Source organism: Narcine bancroftii, chromosome 3, assembly GCF_036971445.1.
Source record: "Narcine bancroftii isolate sNarBan1 chromosome 3, sNarBan1.hap1, whole genome shotgun sequence".
NCBI classification, from domain to species: domain Eukaryota; kingdom Metazoa; phylum Chordata; class Chondrichthyes; order Torpediniformes; family Narcinidae; genus Narcine; species Narcine bancroftii.
In genome coordinates, this window is record NC_091471.1 from 192434208 (window position 1) to 192458354 (window position 24147).

The 24147-nt window shown below is 39.6% G+C and overlaps 1 protein-coding gene across 1 annotated transcript; it reads left to right on the top strand.

Annotated features, from left to right (window-relative positions):
- The first annotated feature begins 12 nt into the window (after window positions 1-12).
- LOC138756738 (leucine-rich repeat, immunoglobulin-like domain and transmembrane domain-containing protein 3) lies at window positions 13-20425 on the top strand. The gene is made up of 6 exons (XM_069923123.1): window positions 13-40; window positions 1216-1264; window positions 3619-3690; window positions 13094-13563; window positions 16435-16740; window positions 19331-20425. The coding sequence occupies exons 1-6, from the start codon at window positions 13-15 to the stop codon at window positions 20407-20409; spliced, it is 2004 nt and encodes a 667-aa protein (XP_069779224.1). The 3' UTR covers window positions 20410-20425.
- Window positions 20426-24147: the final 3722 nt, after the last annotated feature.

Below are 24147 nucleotides of genomic sequence, written 5' to 3' on the forward strand. Positions count from 1 at the left end.
AAAGTCTGGGTCATGACACAGGATGAGGTCCTTATCCAATGTGAATAAAAGCCTGTAGATCAGTGACTCAGTCTCAGCCTGTCGAGTAATTTACTGTGCGTCAGTGATAGCTTCGTATATAGCTTCACGTATTTCACTTTATGACCATGACCCCAAACCAAGCTCTAATATATTCCTGATGAATCATAGATGGGTTAATGTTGAGGCCACAGTCTAGTCACACAAGGCCAGTGACCCAAGTGCAGTTGATTGACAGCCTTGCCTCTATTATGAAAACCTAAATAAAATTTCAGTTCCATAAAATCACATAGCAATTAGTTAAAGAAGGAAGTCAAAAGTAAGTAGCACAGAAGATTTTCCATCGGTGCTTCTATAGAATTTTACTCTCTCAAAGTTAGTTCATCTAGAATGTAGCAACTTACATTCATTATCCCAAAGCTGAAATTGGGATTTCAGGAGCCCAGTCTGTTTTCTCTATGGACAGTATCGCATTATATCCATCTTAAGTGAATGTTTTTTTTTTAATTTAGTTTTGCATTAAAAAAGGTTACAAATACAGTAGTGTCCAGGGGATTTAAGCAAATGGCAGCCTCAAGCAAACAGCGAAAAAAAAAAACTGAGGAAAATAAATACATTTTTTTTTAAGAAAGTAAGAATAAAATAATAGGTAAAAAAAATGTTTAAAATTGTAAATGTGAATGTTCTCTGAAATAACACATAAACCTTTGGTGAAGATGGCAGCAAATATTCAGTCAGTAGTGTGCTTTGGCCATGCTTTGCTTGTGGAGCTGTTCGACTAAACATGTAAAACAGCAATGGTATCACCCAAGATGAAGAGCTGGTTGATGCCACCAGCTGTTTAGTTGACTCTCTTAAAGTGTCTTCTTATCACTGCTTAGTAAGAGTCGCCCTGGCCAGAGAAGGGGGTGGGGGGGGGGGATTTATTATCTATGTTATTGTTCATCTTTCGTGTGGCTCCACAGAGGGGGAGAAACCTGCAGATGCAGCAACGGTTAAATGGTTTCAAAGAATGTGATTTATAGGTTTCAAAGAATGCTTTAATGTTTATATATTCATGCAAGTAAAGTTTGTTCAGTGTAAGAATAGTATTTTTGCCTTTTAAATGGTTTGTTCTTAATGCCAGTGTATTAGTGAGTAAATCTCAAGGAATTAGAAAATACACTTCTCTGACATCTACTGATCTCCATAGTTGAGGGATACCAGGGGTTTTACTGTATATATATATTTACACATTGAGTATAATGTACACAGGAGATTGTTTTTTTTAAAGTAAAATCATTCAGATTTGTTTTGCATTATTTGAGATCCTGAATGTTGAGTGGTAAAAAGGAATCCATTTGTACTTTATTTTGTGAGCAATTGTAAAAATCCAAGATAATGTCAATTGTAGGTTGTTAAAGGCCTTCACAAACAAATTGCATAAATCTCTATGATCTCCAGTGATCTAGTGCACCCATTCTCAACCTTTTTGCCGATTCCCCCTCCACCCCTCCCCCCACCCCCCCCCCAACCCCGGACTCTGCTCAAAGTTTATGGGCCCTCTTCCCTGTGAAGCAGTCAAGTTTTGGTTTCTTCTATATTTCTCTCCTTCTCACGACATAAAAGAAAGCTTTTACTTAAATGTACTGTGGCCCCAGAGGGGCTGTAGAGCCACTGTTGAGAATGGCTGATCAAGTGTATTTTCAAGAACCAGAGTGGAATTGCCCATTTACACATTACATCCATTTTGTGCATTGAGATGTTTTCTTTTCACTTTCAGATATAGAATCTGTAATAGTTTCCAATACTTTTCACCAAATTAGCAGTCAAATTGTGGACTTTCTGGAGACTGAAACAAAGTACATTTTTGTGATGCCATTGCTTGAATCTTTGAAAGCAAGGCACTCCAGATGATGGAGATCTGAAATTAAACAATAACTCTCTGAAATACTCAGCAGGTTAGGATGAAAGATGACTAACCACAATGTTAACTCTCTTTCCCTCTCCAAGGATACTGCCTAAGCTGTAGAGTATTTCTAGTAATATTTTTTGTGTTACAATTCTTACTTATGTTCAGTTTACATGAAAATATAGAGATGTTTGTCCAAATATATCATGCATACTAACAGCCAGGCAATCAACTGGCAAGCCAGGTCTCTGTTATTGTCCAATCTATAAGCAATGTGCTTGGGAAGGATTAGTGAAGAGATTGGGCGGGGATGAGGTAACTTGCATATCTCCTTTCAATTGTTAAGCCACACTTTCAGAATCAGAGGGTGATGGGTTCAAGCATCACTCTTGACACTTAAAATTATGAACAAACATTTTGAAGCTGTATTGGTAGAGGTGCTGAATTTTCTGAGTTTTAAAAGCAAGGGACATAAAACATCTCATAGTATGATTTTGAAGAGGTGATCTGTTTTTTTTTTCCTTGCCAGTATTATTGATTCATTAACATAACTGGAACGTAATCAGGCTGCTGTTTGTGGACATTTGTTAGACACATATACAACATGGTAACAGGGCCATCCGGCCCACAATCCCATGCTGCCCAAATACAGCCAATGAACCTACAACCCCCATATGTTTTGAAGGGTGGGTGGAAACCGGAGCACCTGGAGGAAACCCATGCAAACACAGGGCTGACATACAAACTTCTTATAGTGCCTGATTCAAACTATGGTCACTGGTGCTGTGCTAGCATTACGTTAACTGTGCCACCCATAGTCGTTTGTAGTCATATTTTCACTGCATGAGTACTTCATTAGGTATTAAGTGGTTTGGGACAAGTTGAAAATAGAGAAAAGGTCAATGCAATTGCTAATCTCCTTTCCAAAGGGTCAGTAGTTGAATCCACATGACCAGTGTCACTTAAAATTCGTGTTTCACCAACAGAGGGCAGAGCAGGGACACTGAAACCAGGAAGAGGATTATTTTAAAATTGAGCCCTGCCACAAGATTTGCTGATTTTTCCAGGGAAGGCCAGCACGCTTATAAGAGAGTTGCTTGCCTATTGACATTAAACAAAAGAATAGTTGGGGCTCCATTATACATGTGTATTCAGCCCTGTTCAATTTATTGACCCAAAATCTGCTGGGCCAAAGAAAACAAAAGTTATGTAAACAATGAACACTTAACAAATTAGTGATTAGCTTGCAATACACAGTTCAAGATCACCAAATTGCTGAATGACTTGCGACAACTCTTCCGGGTGCCTCCTAGAAAGTGGAGCACACTGCACTCTTGCAAATAAGTGTCAGGAAATTAAGGGGTTCTGACAAATTGATTAAATATTTTGCTGAAAATTATTTAATGGTGTGGTGGGTTTTTTCTGCAGTTAATTGACAATTGTCCAGTAATTCTTCGCATGCTCTAGATCATTTACAGTTGGGCAATGAAACAATACCTCTCTAAGCTCTTCCCAGGGTTACCTGAAGGTTACATGACCTACAAATCTCAGCTAATCTCTTATAATCCTGTTACTGGACTGATTCCTCCAGACATTGAAACAGAAGATGCATCAAAATAGGGGCTAAAAGCTCTATTTTGTCCCCAGTTTTGTTGACTTTAAATCATGTTTTTCCTCGCTGTCTTTTTCTGGTTGGCTACTATTTGTAGACAAATATCTTCCTTCTGTCCTTCCCAATGCTCTTGCAATTTTCACAGTAGAAGTGATGGCACTGGTACGAGGTAAGTCCATTAAAATTAGAGTGATGGTTAGAAATAGTCTCATAGCTAGATTGTGATTTGTGAAATATAAAACAGAACAATACATTTTGAATTCAATGTTTTAAATCATCCTGTAATAATTGTCAAATGCCATTAAAAATATTTTCCATAATTTAGATGTAATGTATTTGCTTGATGCTGTGCAATGGCATGAGATTTTATTTAATCGTTCTTCACTAACAAATGCTAGTGAATACACATTACATTGTCACATATGATCAATTCCAAATGTTATTGCTAATACAATTCCAATAAATGAGATCTCAACCCAAATATTTTTACATGAGTGTATACAGTACATAGAACGTAGTTGGGCTGATCAATTAATTGTAGGTAATTCTGCTAGTCACACAACAGGAAGAGTGTAATTAGCACCTGAGAAGGCACAGAGAAGATTTATAAATTTGTCAAGCCAGAGATTTTAATCATGGAGTAAAATTAGCCAGATTCTTATTTCCTTAGAAAAAAAGAATAAATGATTCTTATTTCCAAGAAAAAAAAGACCAAATGAAGTGAATAAAGCTGTAAGACAGCCAGTGTTCCCTGTGTACACGCATACTCGCACAAAACGGGCATATGTGCACACCTTGATGTGTGTGCGCACAGCTCAGAGGGAACACTGAAGACAGCTACCCAGAGGAAAAAAAATAAAGCCAAGCTGATGATGAGAATCTGAATAAAGCCACAAAGTGCTGCAAATCCTCAGTACATCATACAACACCAATAATAGATAGAGAAAAATGAGAGTTAATGTCTCAGGACCTGAACATTGACAAGAAACTTTCACTCTGTTTCTCTTGCCAGAAATATTTTCTGAGCTGTAGCATTTTCTGATCTTATATTTGAAAATGAGTGACCAGTTTTCTTTGAAATTCCATAATTAAATAATTTGTGTTTCAGCTCAGTGTTGGTAAGCAAAATCTTTCTCGTCCAAAACATTGTGAGGTGAAGAATGCATTTACTGAAAGGTTGACAGAGGTAGAAACCATCATCATGTTTAAAATGTCACTGGGCATGTATTTACTGAAGATTTATGACATATGTGCCTTCATTGAGCAGGTTATTGATTATAAGAGTGCAAAGACATGTTGCAGCTATATAAAACTTTGCTTAGATTGCACGTATAGTATTTCTGTGGATTTCTGGCCATTCCATTACACAAACAATGTGGACACCTTATAAAGGAGTCAGAAGAGATATATCAGGATGCTGCCTGGATTAGATGGTATGAGCAATAAAAAAAAAAGTGGTGCAAATTATGCTTGTTTTCTCTGGAATAACAGAGGGTAAGGGGACTCCTGTTAGAAGTTTATAAACTCAGGAAAGGCATTGATTGGGTAGACAGAATATTTTTCCCAGGCTAATTATGTCATATAATAGAGGATCTGTGTTTATGGGGAGAGGCCATAGTTTAAAGGAGAGTGTCAGGTGGCTGGAATGGGCTGTATGGAAGCAGATACAAAACTAGTATTTAAGAGGCTTTTAGACACATGAATATGCAGGGAACAGGAGTTTAGATATGATGGTGAAGTTGTAGAGGACGTTGGTGAGGCAAAATTTGGAGTATTGTTTGTAGTTTTCCACAAGAAATAGGAGCAGGAGTAGGCCATCCGGCCTGTCGAGCCTTCTATGCTTTCAATGAGATCATGGCTGATCTGATGATTGGATCATCTCCACTTACCTGCCTTTTCCCTACTATGTAAAAATCTATCAAACCTTGTTTGAAAGTCTTCCATTGTTTTAAGCTAATTAAAGCCTGTGGTGCGCTGCCGTGCGAACAAACAACAAAAGGCTGCACCACAGGCTTTAATTAGCTTAAAATTTGTACACAAGCTTTTGTATCCTTTTGGGCTCTGTGTGCTCTGCTCCGGCCCAAGGACTGACCTGAGCCTTTAAGTGGGACCGGTGATTGGCAGGGAGTAGGTGGAGCCAGTCTCCCAGGTTACCTCCCTGCAGGTACAATGGGTTACCCCCTGCAGTAGGCAGTGCAGGAGTGCAGGAGTGCGGACAGGTGCAGGCAGTCACCGACAGTCCAGTGGTTGTATCAATACACCAAGATAGCATGATCCCTTGGAGGTTCAGTAACGTGCTGTGGTGCGCTGTTAGACAGAATCAGACATACACAAGGTAAAAACTGAACAACAGGCTTTCATCCACAAAAACCTCCACAAAGCCAGGCTGGCTGTGGCTGCAGCAACTCAGTGTGAGGCCTCGAGAGGCCAGCACAGGCTTAAATCCCGGGGGGTGATTGACACCTGACTGGGTGGGGCTTGATCCATTCAGGCCGACTGGTTAGCAGCTGGCCAGGTGTTGTCATGACCCCTTACACTTCTGCAGGTACAGGGGTTACCCCCTGCAGTAGGCTAATGGTGTACCACCACACATGCTAATCAAGAAAGCCATCACGTATGCATTCTATGAATTCCTCCTCAATGCTACCTTGAAGAACTGATTTTTCCAGTCTCTGTGCATGTTAAAGTTCCCCACAGTAACTGCTGTTCTATCCTACATGCCTTTACTATTTCTTGCTTTATTGCCTGTAATGTTATTTTGGATGGACATGTCACCAGTGATTTTTCCCCTTACTATTCCTCATCTCTACTCAGATGGATTCAACATTTTATTCCTTAGATCTTATATAATTTCTCACTATTGCCCTGATCTCATGATTAACTAAGCACACTTGCCCACCTCCCTTACCTTCCTGCCAGACCTCCCGTATTGCCTGATATTCTTAGAATTTAAATTCCCAGTCATCTCCACCCTGCAACCACATTCCTGTAATGGCCACTAAATCATACCACTTTTTACTGATTTGTGCCACAAGATCACTTACCTTATTTGAATACTATAGGCATTCAGATAAAGTGTCTTTATGCTCATTATGCATTTAAAATCCAATAATCTTTGCCTCTTTTACACTTGACTTTTGTACACTCTACTTTTACTTTTCTCTTTTTCAACTTTGTTACTTTATCCATCCGTCTTCAATCTGTTGAACCCACTTCCCTACACAGGAAAGATATCAATAAGTTTGAAAGAGTGAAGATAAAATCTACAAGGATGTTGCAGGGACTTGAGGAGCTGAGTTACAGGGAAAAATTAAATAGGTTAGGACTTGTGGCATAGATGAAAGAGGGGAGATTTGATGGAGATACAAGTACTCACCAACTTGAGTCCTATGCGACTTACGTCCATCTCCACATGACCAAATTTTACAAAATAAGAAAAAATATAAAATTTATGTTGTATTGGACAAACTATAAGAGGGATACAGGGCAAATAAGAGCCAAAATGTGCGTATTTACTTTGTTAGTCGGTGTCCCGGTGTCCAATGGCTGGGCGCAGCCATCTTGATTCATGTGTACATGTATGAGTCTTCGGTTGGCACACGCACAGTGGGTTTGTGTATTGGAGTTCCGTTGGTGCATGCACGAGAGTTAAGGGCGCAAATTCAATATCATTAGGGCTTAACTCTTGTGTATGCACCAACCGAAGACTTGCACATGCGCACAGGAACCAAGGTGGTCATACCCAACCTACGGGCCCCAGGGATGCTGACTAACAAGGTAAGTACACAATTCTGACATATGACCATTCCAATATATGAACACTCATCCAGAACAGAACACAGATGTATGTCGGGAAGTACCTGTGTATAAAATTCAGAGGGGTACAGATATAATAAATGCAAGCAGGCTTTTTTTTCCACTGAGGTTCAATGAGCCAAGAACTAGAGGACAAACATTAAGGGTGAAAGGTGAAATGTTCAAAGGGAACAGAAGGGGGGTTCTTCACTAAGAGAGTGGTAAAAGTTTGGAACAAGCTGACACCTGAAGTGATGAATGCGGGCTCGATTTTGACATTAAGAAAAATTTAGACAGGTACATGGATGGGAAGGATATGGAGGGTGTGGTCCCAATGCAGATCAGAATAATAATTCAGCACAAACTAGATAGGTCAAAAAGCCTGTTTCTGTGATGTAGTGTTTTATGGTTCTCTAGATCAGTGGTTCCCAACCCTTTTCTTCCAACTCACGTACCACTTTAAGTATTCTCTATGTCATTGGTGCTCTGTGATTAGTAAGGGATCACTTAAAGTGAGTTGGAAGAAAAAGGTTGAGAACCACTGCTCTAGATGAATATGGATCTTGTGCAAGCAGCAGAGTTTTAGTTTAATTTGGCCATCATGTTCAATGTAGACCTCATGGGTCAAAGGGCTTTTCCTGAGCTGTGATTTTCTACAATCTAAAGGCCACAACTTTCAACATTTCAGATTGACAAGTGGGAGTGGGATTAATACGAAAAGTAATTTTTTTACTATTGTGGATATCGTGGTTGAATGGGCTCATGACTGTGCTCCTCAGTGCAAATTATTTATATCCCATTATTACTTGTACAAAATCTCTTCCAAGCTTTCTAGTGCCATCAGGCTGTGAAATCAAAGATATTAGGATTGATTACACAGGCATTTCCATTATTCAATTCAGTACCGGTGTCATAAATCCGAGGAAAACAAATTATAAAAGGATGAGGTGCGAGTTGGCAATTGTAGATTACCAGAGTAGCCAAAGAAATGTGCAACAGAAACTTTTGTAAGATTTTATGTAGATTTGTAAAATAGGAAAAAAAAACAAAAGTTAATGTTGATTTCATATAAATGGAGACAGGAGAAATTATTATCAGAGCAGGTAAGAAAATGTCAGAGAAATTAAATATTTTAAGTTTTTCTTAACATAAGAAGATACAAAAGAAATGAGGAGCTTGAAAAAAATTAACATCAGCAAACACTAGTTTAGATGAAATCAGTAAGACTGAAAGGTAATAAATTCTGAGATAATCTGCAGCCTAAGGTTTTCAAGGAGGTAATGGAGATTATCTATGTGGTGGCTGTTATCATCCATAATTCTCTAGGTTTTAGGGCTACTCCCATGCAACAGAACAGAACTGTTCCATTGGCCCAACGATTATCTGTGCTGAAAATTATGTAGAAATCAATCTATAATTCTTTTGCTTGAACCTGAGATATATTCCTCCATCCCTTCATATTTATGTGTCCTCCCAGAAGCCTCTTAAATTATACAGTTGTATCTGCTTCCACCATCTCTGCTGACAGTCCAATTCAAGCACCAACTAGTCTCTGTATAAAATATTTGCTCTGAATTTAAGTCTCCCTTAAACTTACTCACCTTCACAATAAATGCAGACTCTCTGGTGAGTAATGCTTTTGCTCCGGTTAAAAAAAAAGTTCCCATGGGGGACCACGTCAAATTCCTTACTAAAATCCACATAAATTGCATCTACAACCCTACCCTCATCAATTTCCTTTACCTCGTCAAAAAACTCAATTAGACTCATGAGGCATGCTGACAATCTTTGAGTAGACTGTACTTTTCCAAATGTTATGGATCGTATTCTTAAGAATCCTCTCCAATAGTTTTCTCATTACTGATGCAAGACTCATTGGTCTATAATTCCTAGGATTCTACCTATTAACTTTATTTAAACAAGGGGACCACATTATGGATTCTCCAATCCTTTGGCACCTCCCCTGTGGCCAAAGAAGATGCAAAGATCATAACCATTGTCCCAGTTATCTCTTCCCTCACTCCCCACAGCAACCTTGAGTATATCACATCCAGCCCCAGGGATTTATCATTCTTAATATTTTTTTAAAAAGATCCAACACTTTCTCATCCTAATTTCAATTAAAATAAAAATAAGCCTGTTCTATTCTGACCTCACCCTGATCCAGGTCCTTCTCTCTTGTGAATACTGAAACAAAGTATTCATTTAGGTCCTCTGTAACCTCCTCCACCTCCAGACCCAGGTTGCCTCCTTTATCCTTTAGCAGCCCCACCTTCATTCTCATCATCCTTCTGTTCTTCACAAATTCATAGAATGCCTTGGGGTTTTCCTTAATCCTACATGCCAAGACCTTCTCATGTCCCCTTCAAGTTCTCCCAAATCCTTTCTTAAGCTTCTTCCTGATTAACATATATTTCTCATGAGCCCTTCCTGTTTCCTGCTTCCTATCGCTAATGTATGCTTCCTTCCTCCTCTTGACTAGCTGCCTCATCCATTTTGAAAAACCAACGTTCCCTTTTTCTTTCATCTTTTACCTGTCCCATTGGGACAAACCTGTCCTGAACCCAGCACAAGTGGACCCTAAAGTTTCTCCACATTAGTTCTGTACTTTCACTTTGCACATCTGTTTCTAATTTACTCTCGCTAGTCCTGCCTCATCCCATTGTAATTAACCCTTCTCCATTTAGACACCCCATTTTGTCCTTATTCATAGATGTGCTAAAGCTCAGGGAGTTGTGGTCACTCTCACCTAAGTGCTTACCCACCGAGCGGTCTGCCACCTGACCAGGTCCATTACCCAGAATTAGATCCAGTATGGCCTCTCCTCTCATTGGCTGGTCCACATACCATGTCAGGAATCCTTCTTGAACACACCTGACAAATTCATTCCCATCTATTCCTCTTACAGTCAGGAAGTGCCAGTCAATATTAGGGAAGTTGAAATCACCCATAACTGTAACCCTGCATTTCCTGCACCATTCTAAAATCTGCCAGCTTATCTGGTCCTCAATGTCCCGAAGGCTATTTGGCAGTCTATAGACTATTCCGAGTAAAGTGATTGCTCCCTTCCTATTCCAAACTTCCACCCACACTGACTTAGTGGACACTCCCTCAGCAGTGTCATATCTTTCTATAGCCATGATACTATCCCTGACCATTAATGCTACCCCCCACCCATCTCTTACCTCCCATCCTATCCCTTTTAAAACACATAAACCCCGGTACTTGTACCGGGCAATCCTGCCCTTCCTCCAGCCAAGTCTCTGTAATGGCCACAATATCATAGTTCCACATACTAATCCATGCTCCATTCATCCCCTTTATTCCTAATACTCCTAGTGTTTAGATAGACATATTTCCAACCCTCTAATTGGCTAGTTTTATGTTTTGCCTCCTGTCTGTCCTTCCTCACAAACTCAGAACACCTATCAGGCTCCCTAATAGGAGATCCAATATTGCATCCTCTCTCATTGGTTCCTCTATATATTGATTTAGAAAACGTTCCTGAGCACATTTGACAAACTCCAAGCCACCAATCCCTTTTGCAGTATTGGATTCAATATGTGGAAAGTTAAACTCCTACTTTTGCAAATGTGTTTCCTGCAGCTGTCTGTCATCTCTCTACAGATTTCCTCCTCCAATTCTCGTTGACTATTGGGCCGTCTATAATGCAACCCCATGAGTTTGGTCATACCTTTCCCTTTCCTCAGCTCTACCCATATGGCCTCAGAAAACAATTCCTCTGATTTGTCCTGTCTGAGCACAGCTGTGATATTTTCCCTGACAAGCAATGCTACTTCTTACGCTTTCATCCCCCTCCCCCCCAAACTCCGCTCTATTGTTTCTGAAACAATGGAAGCCCTGAACATTGAACTGCCTGTCCTGCCCCTCCTGCAACCATGTTTCACTAATGGCCACAATGTCATAATTGCACATGCTCTAAACCAGTGGTTTTCAAACTTTCTTTCCACTTACATACCACTTTAAGTAATCCTTATGCCATAGGTGCTCTGTGATTAGTAAGGGATTGCTTAAGGTGTTATGTAGGTGGAAAGAAAAAGTTTGAGAACTAGTGCTGTAAACTCATCTGCCTTTCCTACAATACTTCTTACATTGAAATAGATGCCCCTGAGAACACTCCAACCACAACATGCAGTTTTCACATAATCTTTTCCCCTCTCCACTCCCCTATCTACTCTGTCATGATGTGGTTCCCATTCCCCTGCAAATCTAGTTTAAACCTCCAGTGGAACAGCAAACCTTCCCACAAGGATAATACTTTGAAAGATGCTTTGTGCTGATTCAAGTACACAGATCATGGCTGCACAGTGTTTGGACAGATTGGAAGATTCATCCCATTCTTGGCTGCTATTGGCATCACTCACCTCCTGTGGTTTGTGACTGCTCACCTAGCCTCATATCCCAGAATTGCCTGTCTCAGCAATAGAACCAAAATTGCAAAATACAAAGCTATGATTCTGATGAGGTGACCAAGGATAGAATATCCAAGTTTGTTGATGTATGAAGTTTGAATGCAATGGGGCCTCTGTGTAGAGGAGGAATGAGGCAGAGATTTGTGTACTTATCTATGTCCTTGATTTATACAGCTAGGAAACAAAATACCATGCTGTAAACAAAAACATAAAATTGATTCTAAACCATATGCAACTTTCAAAAGCTAATACTTTTGTAGGTTGTTTCAGGAAAAATAAGTATTTCTTTATTGGTAATAGCTCCTGAAATCATTTTCTTAGTTTCTGAAAAATGCTTGAAACTCTTCCTTTAGAATGTAAAACTGTGGCCAACTATTTATTAGAACACATAATAAGCTATTTTGTTTGTTTATCAATCATGGATATCTCTTTTTTTGAATATTTTATTTTAATTTTTCCAAGATCTATACAAAACATCATTGCATGCATCATATAAATAGTATTTTAAAATTACAGAATCTCACCTTCTCAACTGCTAACATTAAAAAAAAATACATTTGTCCAAAAGAGAAGGGGCGTTTGAGCCTTCATTAATTAGTCCATATCTAGATCTTCAGGAACTCAATGTTATTAACCTAACTATATTATTTAAACCTTTTTGGAGAAGTTAATCATATCCTTAAGCTAGTATGATTCATATAAGTTTGCCAAATTTTAGCAAACACGTCCTATTTCTTTCTAAGATTATAAGTTGTCTTTTCTGGGGGCACAACTTTGCATTTCCATATCCCAGCGAGTAATAAGTAGGGGGGGTGGGAGTCAGACTTCCATGTAACAGCTGTACATGTCCTGGCTACCGCTAGTGGAATCCTCATGAACTGCATTTGATAGTTTGGTGCCATAAGATTGCTCAATAAGTACAGTTCTGATTCCAATGGAAAATCCACCTCTATAACTCTTGTCAAAATTTCTGCCAAAAAGGATATTATTCTTGATTATTTTTCCACAAGTCTGTCTAATCATGAATACCTCAACTCAAAACTTTAAGGAAAATAAAATGCACACTAAACAAAATAATTGCATAAAAAAGCTAAAGGGATAAAACAAAATTACACGCTTTTTTAATTAAAGGTACAAATAAAAGTAAATATGTCATCAAAAAAGGTGGAAGCAAAGGTTAGGCAGTGAAACTTTAAGATAATGCACAGAAAGAAAAAATCTGCACCTGAAACGCGAGCTGACAAAATGAGAATTACCTTTAATAGTTTACAAGAGTTTTCAAGTGCAATAACATGAAGGATGCCCAGAAAATGACAAATAAAATGAATATCTTTGTTTTTATAGGTCTGTCTTATGCAATGATCCAGATATGTCTGAGATCCCTGTCAATGTGCCAGTGGACACTGTTAAACTTCGAATTGAGAAGACTGTTGTCCGGCGCCTACCACGTGAAGCATTTTATTACCTTGTGGATTTAAGATATCTTTGGTTAACGTACAATGCCATCAGCACCATAGATCCTCGTAGCTTTTACAATTTAAAAGAACTCCATGAATTGCGTCTCGATGGAAATATGCTGTCCACATTTCCCTGGGATTCACTGCAGGAAATGCCAAGCCTACGAACACTTGACCTGCACAATAATAGACTGTCAACTATTCCTGCTAATGCAGCTGCGTACCTCAGAAACATAACCAACATTGATATATCCAGCAACAAACTGACCACACTGCCATCTGACTTGTTGGATCTTTGGCCCACTTACTCAACACACCAAGTGTTTGACAAAGGTCCAGTGTGGAGAGTGATCTTTGGTATGTATGTTCTAGTGATCTAGTCAATTGTTCTTACTCGTAGTGTGATGTCCATTATTTCTCAGGTTTCCATGTGAGCTCTTGGAAAGGGTCTTGGGTTGGGTCAGATAATAGTGGATCTGCCTGCCTGTTACATTACTTGATCCACCATTGAATTCAGTAATATACTGAGGAAGGGGTCAGGTTCCAGGGATGGCTAAATGTTTATGGAAGTCCAAAACATTGACGAATATTCAATAGCAGTTGTAAGTTGACAGTTTGTAATTTTAACACCAGAACTTCATTAGTTGTCACTCTGCTAAGAATGCCTCGGCACTGTCCTGGCATATCCATTTTTCCACACTTGTCCTCTCTCTCTCTCTCTCTCTCTCTCTCTCTCTCTCTCTCTCTCTCTCTCTCTCTCTCTCTCTCTCTCTCTCTCTCTCTCTCTCTCACATATATATATATATAGATGTACCAAAGTTTAGATAAAAATATAGTTACACACACGGATGCACACAACCCATACATATACTTATGTGTGTGATATATATATATACATGTATATAAAGAGAGAGAGAGAGAGAGAGAGAGAGAGAGAGATGCAAATTCATGTGTGTGTGTGTGTGTTTTTATGTGTGTGTGTATGTATGGAAGTGTGGAAAATCGGATATATCATCATAAAAGCATTTCAAACACTGCCTTCATCCTAATGCCCTAGGACGTATGCTTCTAGAGCATGGTTCTTAAAATATAAAATGCAACACTATTTTAGTATCAGCAATTTGAGTTTGAATCTGGTGCTGTCTGTAAGGAGTTTATATGTTCTCCCTGTGACTGCGAGGAGTCAGGTGCTCTGGTTTCCTCCGACCCTCACAAATGTATGTGGCTTGTAGGTTAATGGTGTATCTGGGCAGCGCAGACTCATGGACTAGAAGGGCCAGTTACCACGATGCATTTCTAAATTAACAAAATAAACACAACTAAGGCAATAGACTTTCTGATTTTTTAAAAATAAGTGCTTCTCTTTGAAACGGAGTTTCATGATAGACAAGTAAACTGCTTGTGTCATTTGACTATTTAGTCAGAATGGTGAGGGGATGGATCTAAAACCCAATCATATTACTCATTATCTGGGCCTGCTCAAGGTTGCCTGAAGAAAGAGAGCTTCAGATAAACAGTGGATTGCGTGTATCCTCATACAGGAACCCTCTTGACTTTTGACTGAAAAGGGAGGCCAGTCCATTTCCTGAACAGGTGAATCTTTTAACCAATTCAACAGCTCATCATTTTCTGTTTATAGAGAATCTTGCTTGTAATTTCCTCTAATATTTCATTAAAGAAGAAATATCAAGTTCAAGTTTATTTATCATTCAGTTGTACCAATACAGCCCAATGAAACTGTGTTCTTTGGTCCACAGGGTAAAACACATACAGATATAGCACAGTTATAAGTGCAATACATTTAGACATACTGTAGATGTAAAATAAGCATTATTAATAAATAGTGGTGACACAGAGTTGTTTGAGCAGTTCTTCAGTCATTCTGCCATATCACTGCCCGTGGAAGAAGTTGTTCCTCAGCCTGGTATTTCTGCCTGTAATACTTCTGTATCTCCTTCCTTATAGGGGTAGCTGGAAGATGCTGCGTGCGGGGTAGTAAGGGTGATCACTGGTTTTTAAGAGCCCTCTTTAAACCGCGATCCCACACATCACAACGATGGGGGAGGGAGACCTCATTGATCCTCTTTGATGCTCTTATGGTCCTGTGGATTGATCTTTGATCTAATGCTCTTCACCGATTGTACCATACTGTGATTCAGCTGGCCAGGACACTCTCGATGGAACTCTTGTGGAATGAGGACAGCACCCTGCCTGCCTCAGCCTTTTAAGGAGGTGTAGTCACTGTTGAACCTTCCTGAAAAATGAGGAAATGTTGTCAGTCCAGGATAGGTCACTTGGTTAGTGGACTCTGAGGAACTTGGTGCTCTCAACTCCTGATGGGGCTGGGCCATTCAGGTTAAATGTTAGAATGTTGTCTTTTAAAATGACTTTAATTGCATTGCACTAGTCGAGGAGATTGGGTTTTCTTAATCTTTTGGTCCATATTTCTCATTCAGCTAAAACCATGGAAATGAATCAACGTTTGCTGTAGAATTTTGAAAGATGCTTTGTCCAGGTTTAAGTACACAGATCATGACTGAACAGTGTTTGGCAGATTGAAAGATTCACCCCATTCTTGGCTTGTACCACTCACCTCCCGAGGTTTATTGTCTGCTGACCTAGTCTTATATCCCAGACTTGCCTGCCTCTGCAATGGACCCCATGAACCTAATTAATCAGATCCCTTGACTGGATCAATGAAATACTGAGGACCAAGGGACAGTTAATTAAAAAAAAGCAAGGGTAATTACTCAGGTGAAAACCTCAATGGATCTGATTTAATCACATTTTTTTGTGTGTATTAACAGAGCTTATATAGCTTAAGATGTTTCCTCCCATAGCAACAACCCAACCCTGACAAGCTTACTTTTGAAAACCCTTGAAAGTAAAAAAAAAGTAAATATTACTTTTCTTCAGTTTTGTACATTTTATTTATAACAATTTTTTTAAAGTTCATCCATTAAATTAAATAAGGTTTTGATAAAAGCAAATAAAACATGCACTGGTAAATGAATAGGATGAAATTTATTGAAGAGAAGATAATAAATCTGCATTGATGGAAATTATGCATCTTAACTGAGAGATCTTTATGCTGACTACAGGCTTTGATTTGAATTAAGTTTTTTATTAGGTATGTGTTACAAGACCAGCCATTTATCCACATTAGAAAAAATCCACATGATCACATTTTGATTTTGAAATAATGGCCTAAAATCTTCTCTTCTTTAGGTTTCCAAGACAATCCTTGGTTCTGTGACTGTAGAATATCAAAATTAATTGAACTCACTAAGTTGGAAGAAACATCAGTCATTCTCATGGATCCACTGGTGACATGCAGTGGCCCTGATAATATTGCAGGCATCTTATTCCAGTGGGTTGAACTCGAGCAATGCCTCAAACCATCAATCATGACTTCAGCAACAAAAATTACATCACCACTTGGAAGCAATGTCTTATTCCGCTGTGATGCAACTGGATATCCCACCCCAGTCCTCATCTGGTTGAAAGCAGATGGCTTACCAGTTAATAATGAAGGTAATGCTTTCAGCTTGTCATTATATAGAACTATCATATTGAAAAGATCCTAAAGTACTCCAGAATAACGTGATACTAGACTGCATTAAGGAAAGTGATTGAAGAAGATTTCTTAAGATGCTAAAGCAATGGAAAGGCATGGTTTGACTGGAAATTCCATCACTTACAAAATTAGGAGGCATTGTGTGGTGAGCAGGATGGGAAAAAGTTAATTAATGTTTTACTGGCTGGGGAATATAGAACCATGGATTATAATGGTTTCTCAAAATTAGGAATCAATCATTCAGACACATGAGAGAAATTTCTTCTCACAGAAGGTTGTGAACCTTTGAAATTCTCCACCCAAGACTTTGAAGAAGAATGATCAAAGATGAAAATTAAAGGGTACGGTGTTAGTTCAGGAAGCTGGTACTGAGGTAAAAAATTCATCATGGTGCAATTGAGCATTGGAGTATGAATGAAGGAATGGGAGAGGGGTCAAATCATTCACTTCTGTCTTGTGTTATTCTAATTTTAAATGACTGAAAGCATGGTTTCCAATGGAAATACAATAAAATTAAGAAGGAAAGGCTTGGGAATCCCATGATGTCTGTAAGGAGTTTGTACGTTCTCCCCGTGTCTGCATGGGTTTTCCCTGGGGACTCTGGTTTCCTCCCACCATTCAAAAAATACTGGGGCTACAGGCCAATTGGATGCTAATTGGGCAGCATGTGTTCGTGGGCTGAAATGGCCAGTTACCATGCTGAATGTATGTGTAAATTTAAAAATTATGTTTAGAGAGTTGTACGAATCCACAACGATATATCTGCTTTAAGGTTACAGATGCAGATCCCTCTGACTTCCCAGAACCTAGAGCAGAGAGTTAAAAGCAACATAGCAACCCCAGAATAGGAAGAGCAGTGAGGTCAATTATTGCTCTACCTTCAGCAAACAGTAAGAAGCTCGAGGAACTCAGCAGGTCAGGCAACATCCATGGGTAGAAATGGTCAGTCCACATTTTGGTTAAGGTCCCTTCATTGAGACTGAAATAGGAAGAGGTGACATCAAATATGTCAAGGGAGGAAAATAAGTGGGAGGGGATCAGGGGAAGGGCTAAGAGATATTAAATATGAGGAAGAAGAGACTGAGAGACAGGTAGAGGGAGAACCTCAATTACATTGCACTACTTGAAGAATATCTGGATGCTTTAAACTGCTAGATGATGTTTCTCTCAACCCAAGTACCTTTTGCTGTCAAACTTTGTAAGATGTCTTCTGTAGGTGTAGGTACACAGGTGTTGGGTGATGTGGTCATCCAGATTGGGTGAGTGCGCTCCCTTTGTGGATCAGAGCTCAAAGTTGCAGTAACCAATTATTTCAATTTCCTTCACCATTCCCACACAGACATGTCTGCACGTGGCCTGTTTCATTGCCAGGGTGAAGCCGAACCTAACCTGAGGAAAAACTTCACATTCCTCCAAGACAGCCTTAAATCTAACACATGAACACATTTATATTTCTAATTTTAGGTAACTCCACCTTTTACTGCTTCCACTGTTTCTGTCTCTTCTTTACCTACTTCCGGCCTTACTTTTCCCTTTAACCTTCCCCTGTCCCAAAGGACTCTTCATCCTAGCGCCTATATGCAATGCTTTGATTTATGAAGGCCAAATAGGTCAAAAGCTCTCTTTACAACATTACCTACGTGTGATGCTACTTTCAGGGAATTCTGCATCTGTATTTCCAGATCCCTCTCTTCTACCGCATTCCTCAGGACCTTACCATTTACCATGTATGTTCTTTCTTGGCAGGTCCTTCCAAAATGCAACACCTCAGACTTGACTGCAATAAATTTCCATCTGCCATTTTGCAAATCATTTTTCCAGCTGGTCCAGATCCCTTTCCAAGCTTTGAAAACTATCATTGCTGTCCTCCCCCTCTATCTGTCTCTATTTCTTCCATCTACCCTTCTCGGCTCTGAAGTCAGGCCTGTTCAGCCCAGCCTTGGTTGCGGGAGGGGAGACGTTCAGTCACCACCAGTGTGACTGCAGTTAACATCAATGTGTTTGCAGTTAACATCAATGTGTTTGCAGTTCTCCGGAGAGCACACACTTGTGTCTGGCTTTGGAGTGGCTGCATGCTAGTTTCTTGAACAAAGAAAGTCTAATCCCATGGCAAGCACAGAGACTTTTAACAGAGGAGGAGGGAGAGAGGGAGAGAGATGCTGCTCCCCATTAAAAGCCTTTTGCCCATTCCACTTCCAACCCAGTTACAATGAACCCGCCTTTGAGGAACGGTGTTGATTTAGAGAACAGGAATTCATGACCTCTGATAAAATGCCCAACACACACATGGCCAATCTTGAAAATTAGCCCAGTTGTGTATGAAAACCACCTAACTGTCAACTTTATGGGGTGGGGAGGGGTGAAATTTCAGTGCTTGCCATCAGTGCTATTTTACCTAGATACACCACAGGTATTTTCCATTTCAGTTCACTTAATTATGATGGATATACTTTGGATGGAAATCCCCTATTTACTATATAATTGTCAGGGCAATATTCTACTTTATTCAATAATTTCCCACTACATTAATAATACTTTTCCTTTCAGTTATACAAGAATCACCAGCAGATGGAATCGGGTGGTCGATAATAAGTTTGACGGGTATTTCCTATAAGGATGCTGGTGAATACAAGTGCCGAGCAAAAAATTTGGCAGGAACTTCAGAAGCATCCATCACTCTCACTGTCGTAGGAACCATCACCACAGCTCCCTCCCAAAGGAGGAACTTTATAAGTAAATTGAATGAAGAGAAAAATAATGTAACTCAAGGGAATGTGGAACAGCAAGTGGGAAGTATGACAACTGAAATGTCATCATCCATGTCCACCACCACCACCACCACCACCACCACCACCACAGCAGGGCCTAAGAAAAAGGTCACATCGATTGACCAAGCAAAGGCTATGGCAGATGAAAAGAAGGTTACAAAAGGGCAAGTGGATAGAAATACAAACAAAATAACACAGGAAGTCAATACGAACAAGAAAGAAGGTACATCTGTAAGTACAACTGTCACATCACAACAAAATGTCATTATTAAAAATCTGCGAGTTATCAGTGAGACAGATCAGAAAGTCCTTGTGACCTGGAAAGCTGCAGACTATGGACGTGACATAGCCTTAAATGTACTCTACTCAAAGTATGGTGAGAAAAGTGTGCAGAAAATTAATGTAGATTCTAGCCAAAGCAAAGTCTCGATAGACGGGTTGACACCCAACACAAAATATACCGTGTGTATTTGCCAAAAAGGAACCCAACCTAAAAGGGAACAATGCGTCATTTTCTCAACGGCAGGTGAAATCAGCGCCATTCGACATAAATCCTTGCTGATTGTTATTGGTATTAGTGTAGCGTGTGTTTCCGGATTGGGAATCATCTTTGCACTGTGCTCTGTCACCATTAAACATCTCTCCAAAAGGAAAGAACCAGCAGAACAGGAGCTAATTAAAGAGTCTTATATACAATTTGAAACAGTATCCCTCAAACCGGAGCCACAAAGGAGAGGGAAAGAATTGTGGGCTCGCCGTGATACTGAATCCCAAAGACTATTGCTGTGCTCAAGGTCAAGCATAGATTCACAGATGACCTTCAAAAGTGACAGTTCCAGGTCTGAGTATCTTTGCTAATTTGTGAAGCACCAATGTACAGTGAAAATGCATCCACAAAATATATGGAGGTGATTGTTTATTTGCTAAGCACATATTTATATATATTTTTCAAACAATATTCAATTTATAAAATGTTCCACATTGAATGCTTTGTAATAAAATTGAAATAAGATTGCTTGTGTCTTTTGAGACCATCATCTGAATTGGATGGGCGGGGAGAGAGGTGTCTCGTAAACTTTATTATTGGATGTTGGAGTATTTGACTTTAAAACTCAGATAAATCCTCCAGTTTAAGTGCCTTTGAGCATCTGCCAATTGATCTAATTTTCTAACCTTGAAAGAGCATGCGGAGTTTGAAACTCATAATGGAAATATCATTGATGTTCCCCAAGTAGCCATGGGTGAATCTCTGGCATAAGCCGGGGAAGCCAGAAGGAATATGATACCACCCACCACCCAAGTAGCTCTTGGCCATTGGCTAACAAATCTTTCTTTCTTTTACCATCAAATCACATTCAATGGAGTCCAATCTAATAACTGGAACAGTTAGTATGAATGGAACTGGTATGGCCAAGGGCCAATTTTAATGTCCCATTTGATTCTAGTGCATTACTTTCCTGGGTACAAATTATTGGGTTTAAAAGAGGGTAGACGTGGAAATCAATGTTTCTCCTCCTAATACTGTCCTGTCTAATCTCGGGGGTAATGTTTGAAGAGGACATAGCATTTGCCATTAACAGGCTGCTGGACGAGGAGATTGGGATGATGTATGATCAGCATCCAGCATCTTATTGAATCATAAAACACCAGACTTATCCTAAACTTCCAGGAGCTCTCCTTGCTAAAACAGGCAATAATCAGATAACTTTCTCCTTCACTATTAAGAACTATCATTCTTGTTACCAGTTTTATTTTTCATTATTAATCACATTACACATAATCTTTTCTTCACATTTTTATTTTCTCTAATTCTATTTTTTAAAAATATAATTTATAATAAAAAAGGTTCCTGGAATTATTTTATTAGGCACATTTGAAATCATTTAAAAAACACACAAACAGAACTACCCAGAATACATTCCTCAATTTCACATGTCATACCTTGCCAGGTTTTCTGAATACAAACGATCTTGAGGAGATCTTGCATCCGAAGGGAAGTATCTGTTCTCAGTAAATGGGTAGATTGGACTCGTTTTTGTTTCTTTTTTTAATCTCAGGACAAAGAGTAGCAGGTTCTTTCTGTCACTCAGTTCTCAAGGTGTTCTTCCAGAAGCCTTTGTAAGCTTGGCCATTTCACCCTAACAAGCATCTGTCGCTGTCTTTTTCAGTTTGACTGTCCCTGGCAGAGATAAAAAGTGAAATGTAAGCAAGATAAAGAAAATGTGGCACTAACAAAAAGGAGAAATGTAGGACAGTGACAAAATGAGGTGGGGGAGAAGCAAGGACAGCATGACAAGGGGAAATAAGGTGATAGAGAAAAGGAAAAGGTCATGGATAACCACGGACGTGCAGGCATCTCTGATGAATGCAAGTCGGGCTGCAACCTTGGAATTTGGAAGAGCAAGTTGTCATGAGTGAAATGAATGTGGAAAAAAGGAAAAATTCTACTTTTGTTGTCATGAGTGAAATGAATGTGGAAAAAAGGAAAAATTCTACTTTTGTTGTCATGAGTGAAATGAATGTGGAAAAAAGGAAAAATTCTACTTTTGTCGTTGGACAGAAAGAAACTCTAGGGGGCGTGAGTGATTTTTTTTCTCTAAAATCAATTCAATAGTCACCTGAGGTGAAAGTGGGAAAGCGACAATAATCCAGATTTACAATTAAAAAAACACAGGAGTTGCTTGGAAATTGAAATGTACCTGGAAAATCTCATCAGATCCAAAAGGATCGGCAGAAAAAAAGAGTTAAAATCTTAGTTCACTTCCTCTGCATGTTGATGCTGCCCAACCTTTCAAGCATTTCAATGGGTATCTGTTACATAGAAACATAGAAAATAGGTATAGGAGTAGGCCATTTGGCCCTTCAAGTCTACACCTCCATTCATTTTGATCATGGCTAATCATCTGCTTAGTACCCATACACCCTGATCCCCTTAGCCACAAGGGCCAAATCTAACTCCATCTTAAATATAGATTAAGAACTGGCTTCAACTACTTCCCGTGGCAAAGAATTCTACAGATTCACCACTCTCTGAGAGAATTTTTTTTTCTCATCTCAATCCTAAAAGACTTCCCCCTTATCCTTAAACTGTGACCACTGGTTCTGGTTTTCTCCAACATCGGGAACCACCTTCCTGCATCTAGTCTGTCCAATCCATTAAGAATTTTATACATTTCTATAAGATCCCCCTTCAATCTTCTAAATTTCAGTGACTATAAGCCTAGTCGATCCAGCCTTTCTTTATATGTAAGTCCTGCCATCCGTGGTATCAATCTAGTGAACCTTCTTTGCACTCCATCAATAGCAAGGATGTCTTTCCTCAGATACGGAGACCCAAAATGTACACAAATATACTCTAGGTGTGGTCTCACCAAGGCCCTGTATAGCTGCAGTAGAACCTCTCTTCCCCTGTACTCGAATGCTCTTGATATGAATGCCAAACATATCATTCGTTTTCCTCACTGCCACTGCCTGCTGTACCTGCATACACACTTTCAATGACTGGTGCACAGTGACACCCAGGTCTCGTTGCATCTCTCCTTTTTCTAATCTGACATCATTTAGGTAATAATCTTCTCTCCTGTTCTTACCTCCAAAGTGGAAATCCTATTTTTATCCAAGCTTTCAAAGTCTTTCCACTTTTAAATTCATCTGTGGCCTTGGCTTCTCCTAACCCTGGAATCTCCGACTGCTCCACAACCAGTTGAGTTAACTGCATACGTCCAGCTTTGCCTTCTTGATCCTCCTCAGGATTAATTGCAACAGGTTCTGCAATTACACTATCTCATTGACCAGGGGTGGCCAAACTTGCTTAATGTGAAAGCCACATATGATAAACTTCAGATGTTTGCGAGTCACAAACATGAAAAAATATTACATACACATTTTTACTCATACATGCACATTTTGTTACAAAAGTTTTATATAAATATAAAGAAATACACATAACTAATATTTATTCAAGTATGCTAATTTGTATTATTTTCAATAATCAAAAAGTACACGTTCCAAATATTTTCAAAATCCTGTTTTTCTGCAGAAATCTCAGTCCAAAGTATTATTAGAGGCTGCCTCATTAAATCTATTTAGAATAGAGTAAGGTAGTTTTTTCCACCATTGGGGATTAAAGGTTATGAGGGAAAGGCAGAGCTGGGTCTATGGCCAGATCTGCTGCAGTCTCATTGAATGTGGAAGTAGGCTCAATGGCCTACAGAAGGACGACTCCTGCTCCTGTTTCTGAGGAGTTCTCTTTGGGATCACTGCTACCACTGGTCTCTGCAAATACCTGCATCATTACAGCATGCACAGCTGAGCACACAATTCAGGAAGCAACCCAATACAAAACTGGATGAGGTGAGGGGGCTCAAAGCTCTTCTCCTCCCTGTCCCACCCTCTGCTACCCTCTTCCCAGTTGCTGGCGTGATGGGGGAGCAGCTGATGTGTGTGGAGGCTGGGGTATGGAGCTAACCTCTGCCCAGCCTGTTGCTGACTCTCCAACCGGTGGGGGCCAAGGCTTGCTTTGGCTATTGACAGGACCTTCATGCAACTGCCAGTTGCAGCATGTGAATGAGGTCCTCATTTGGGACCACCTCCAGT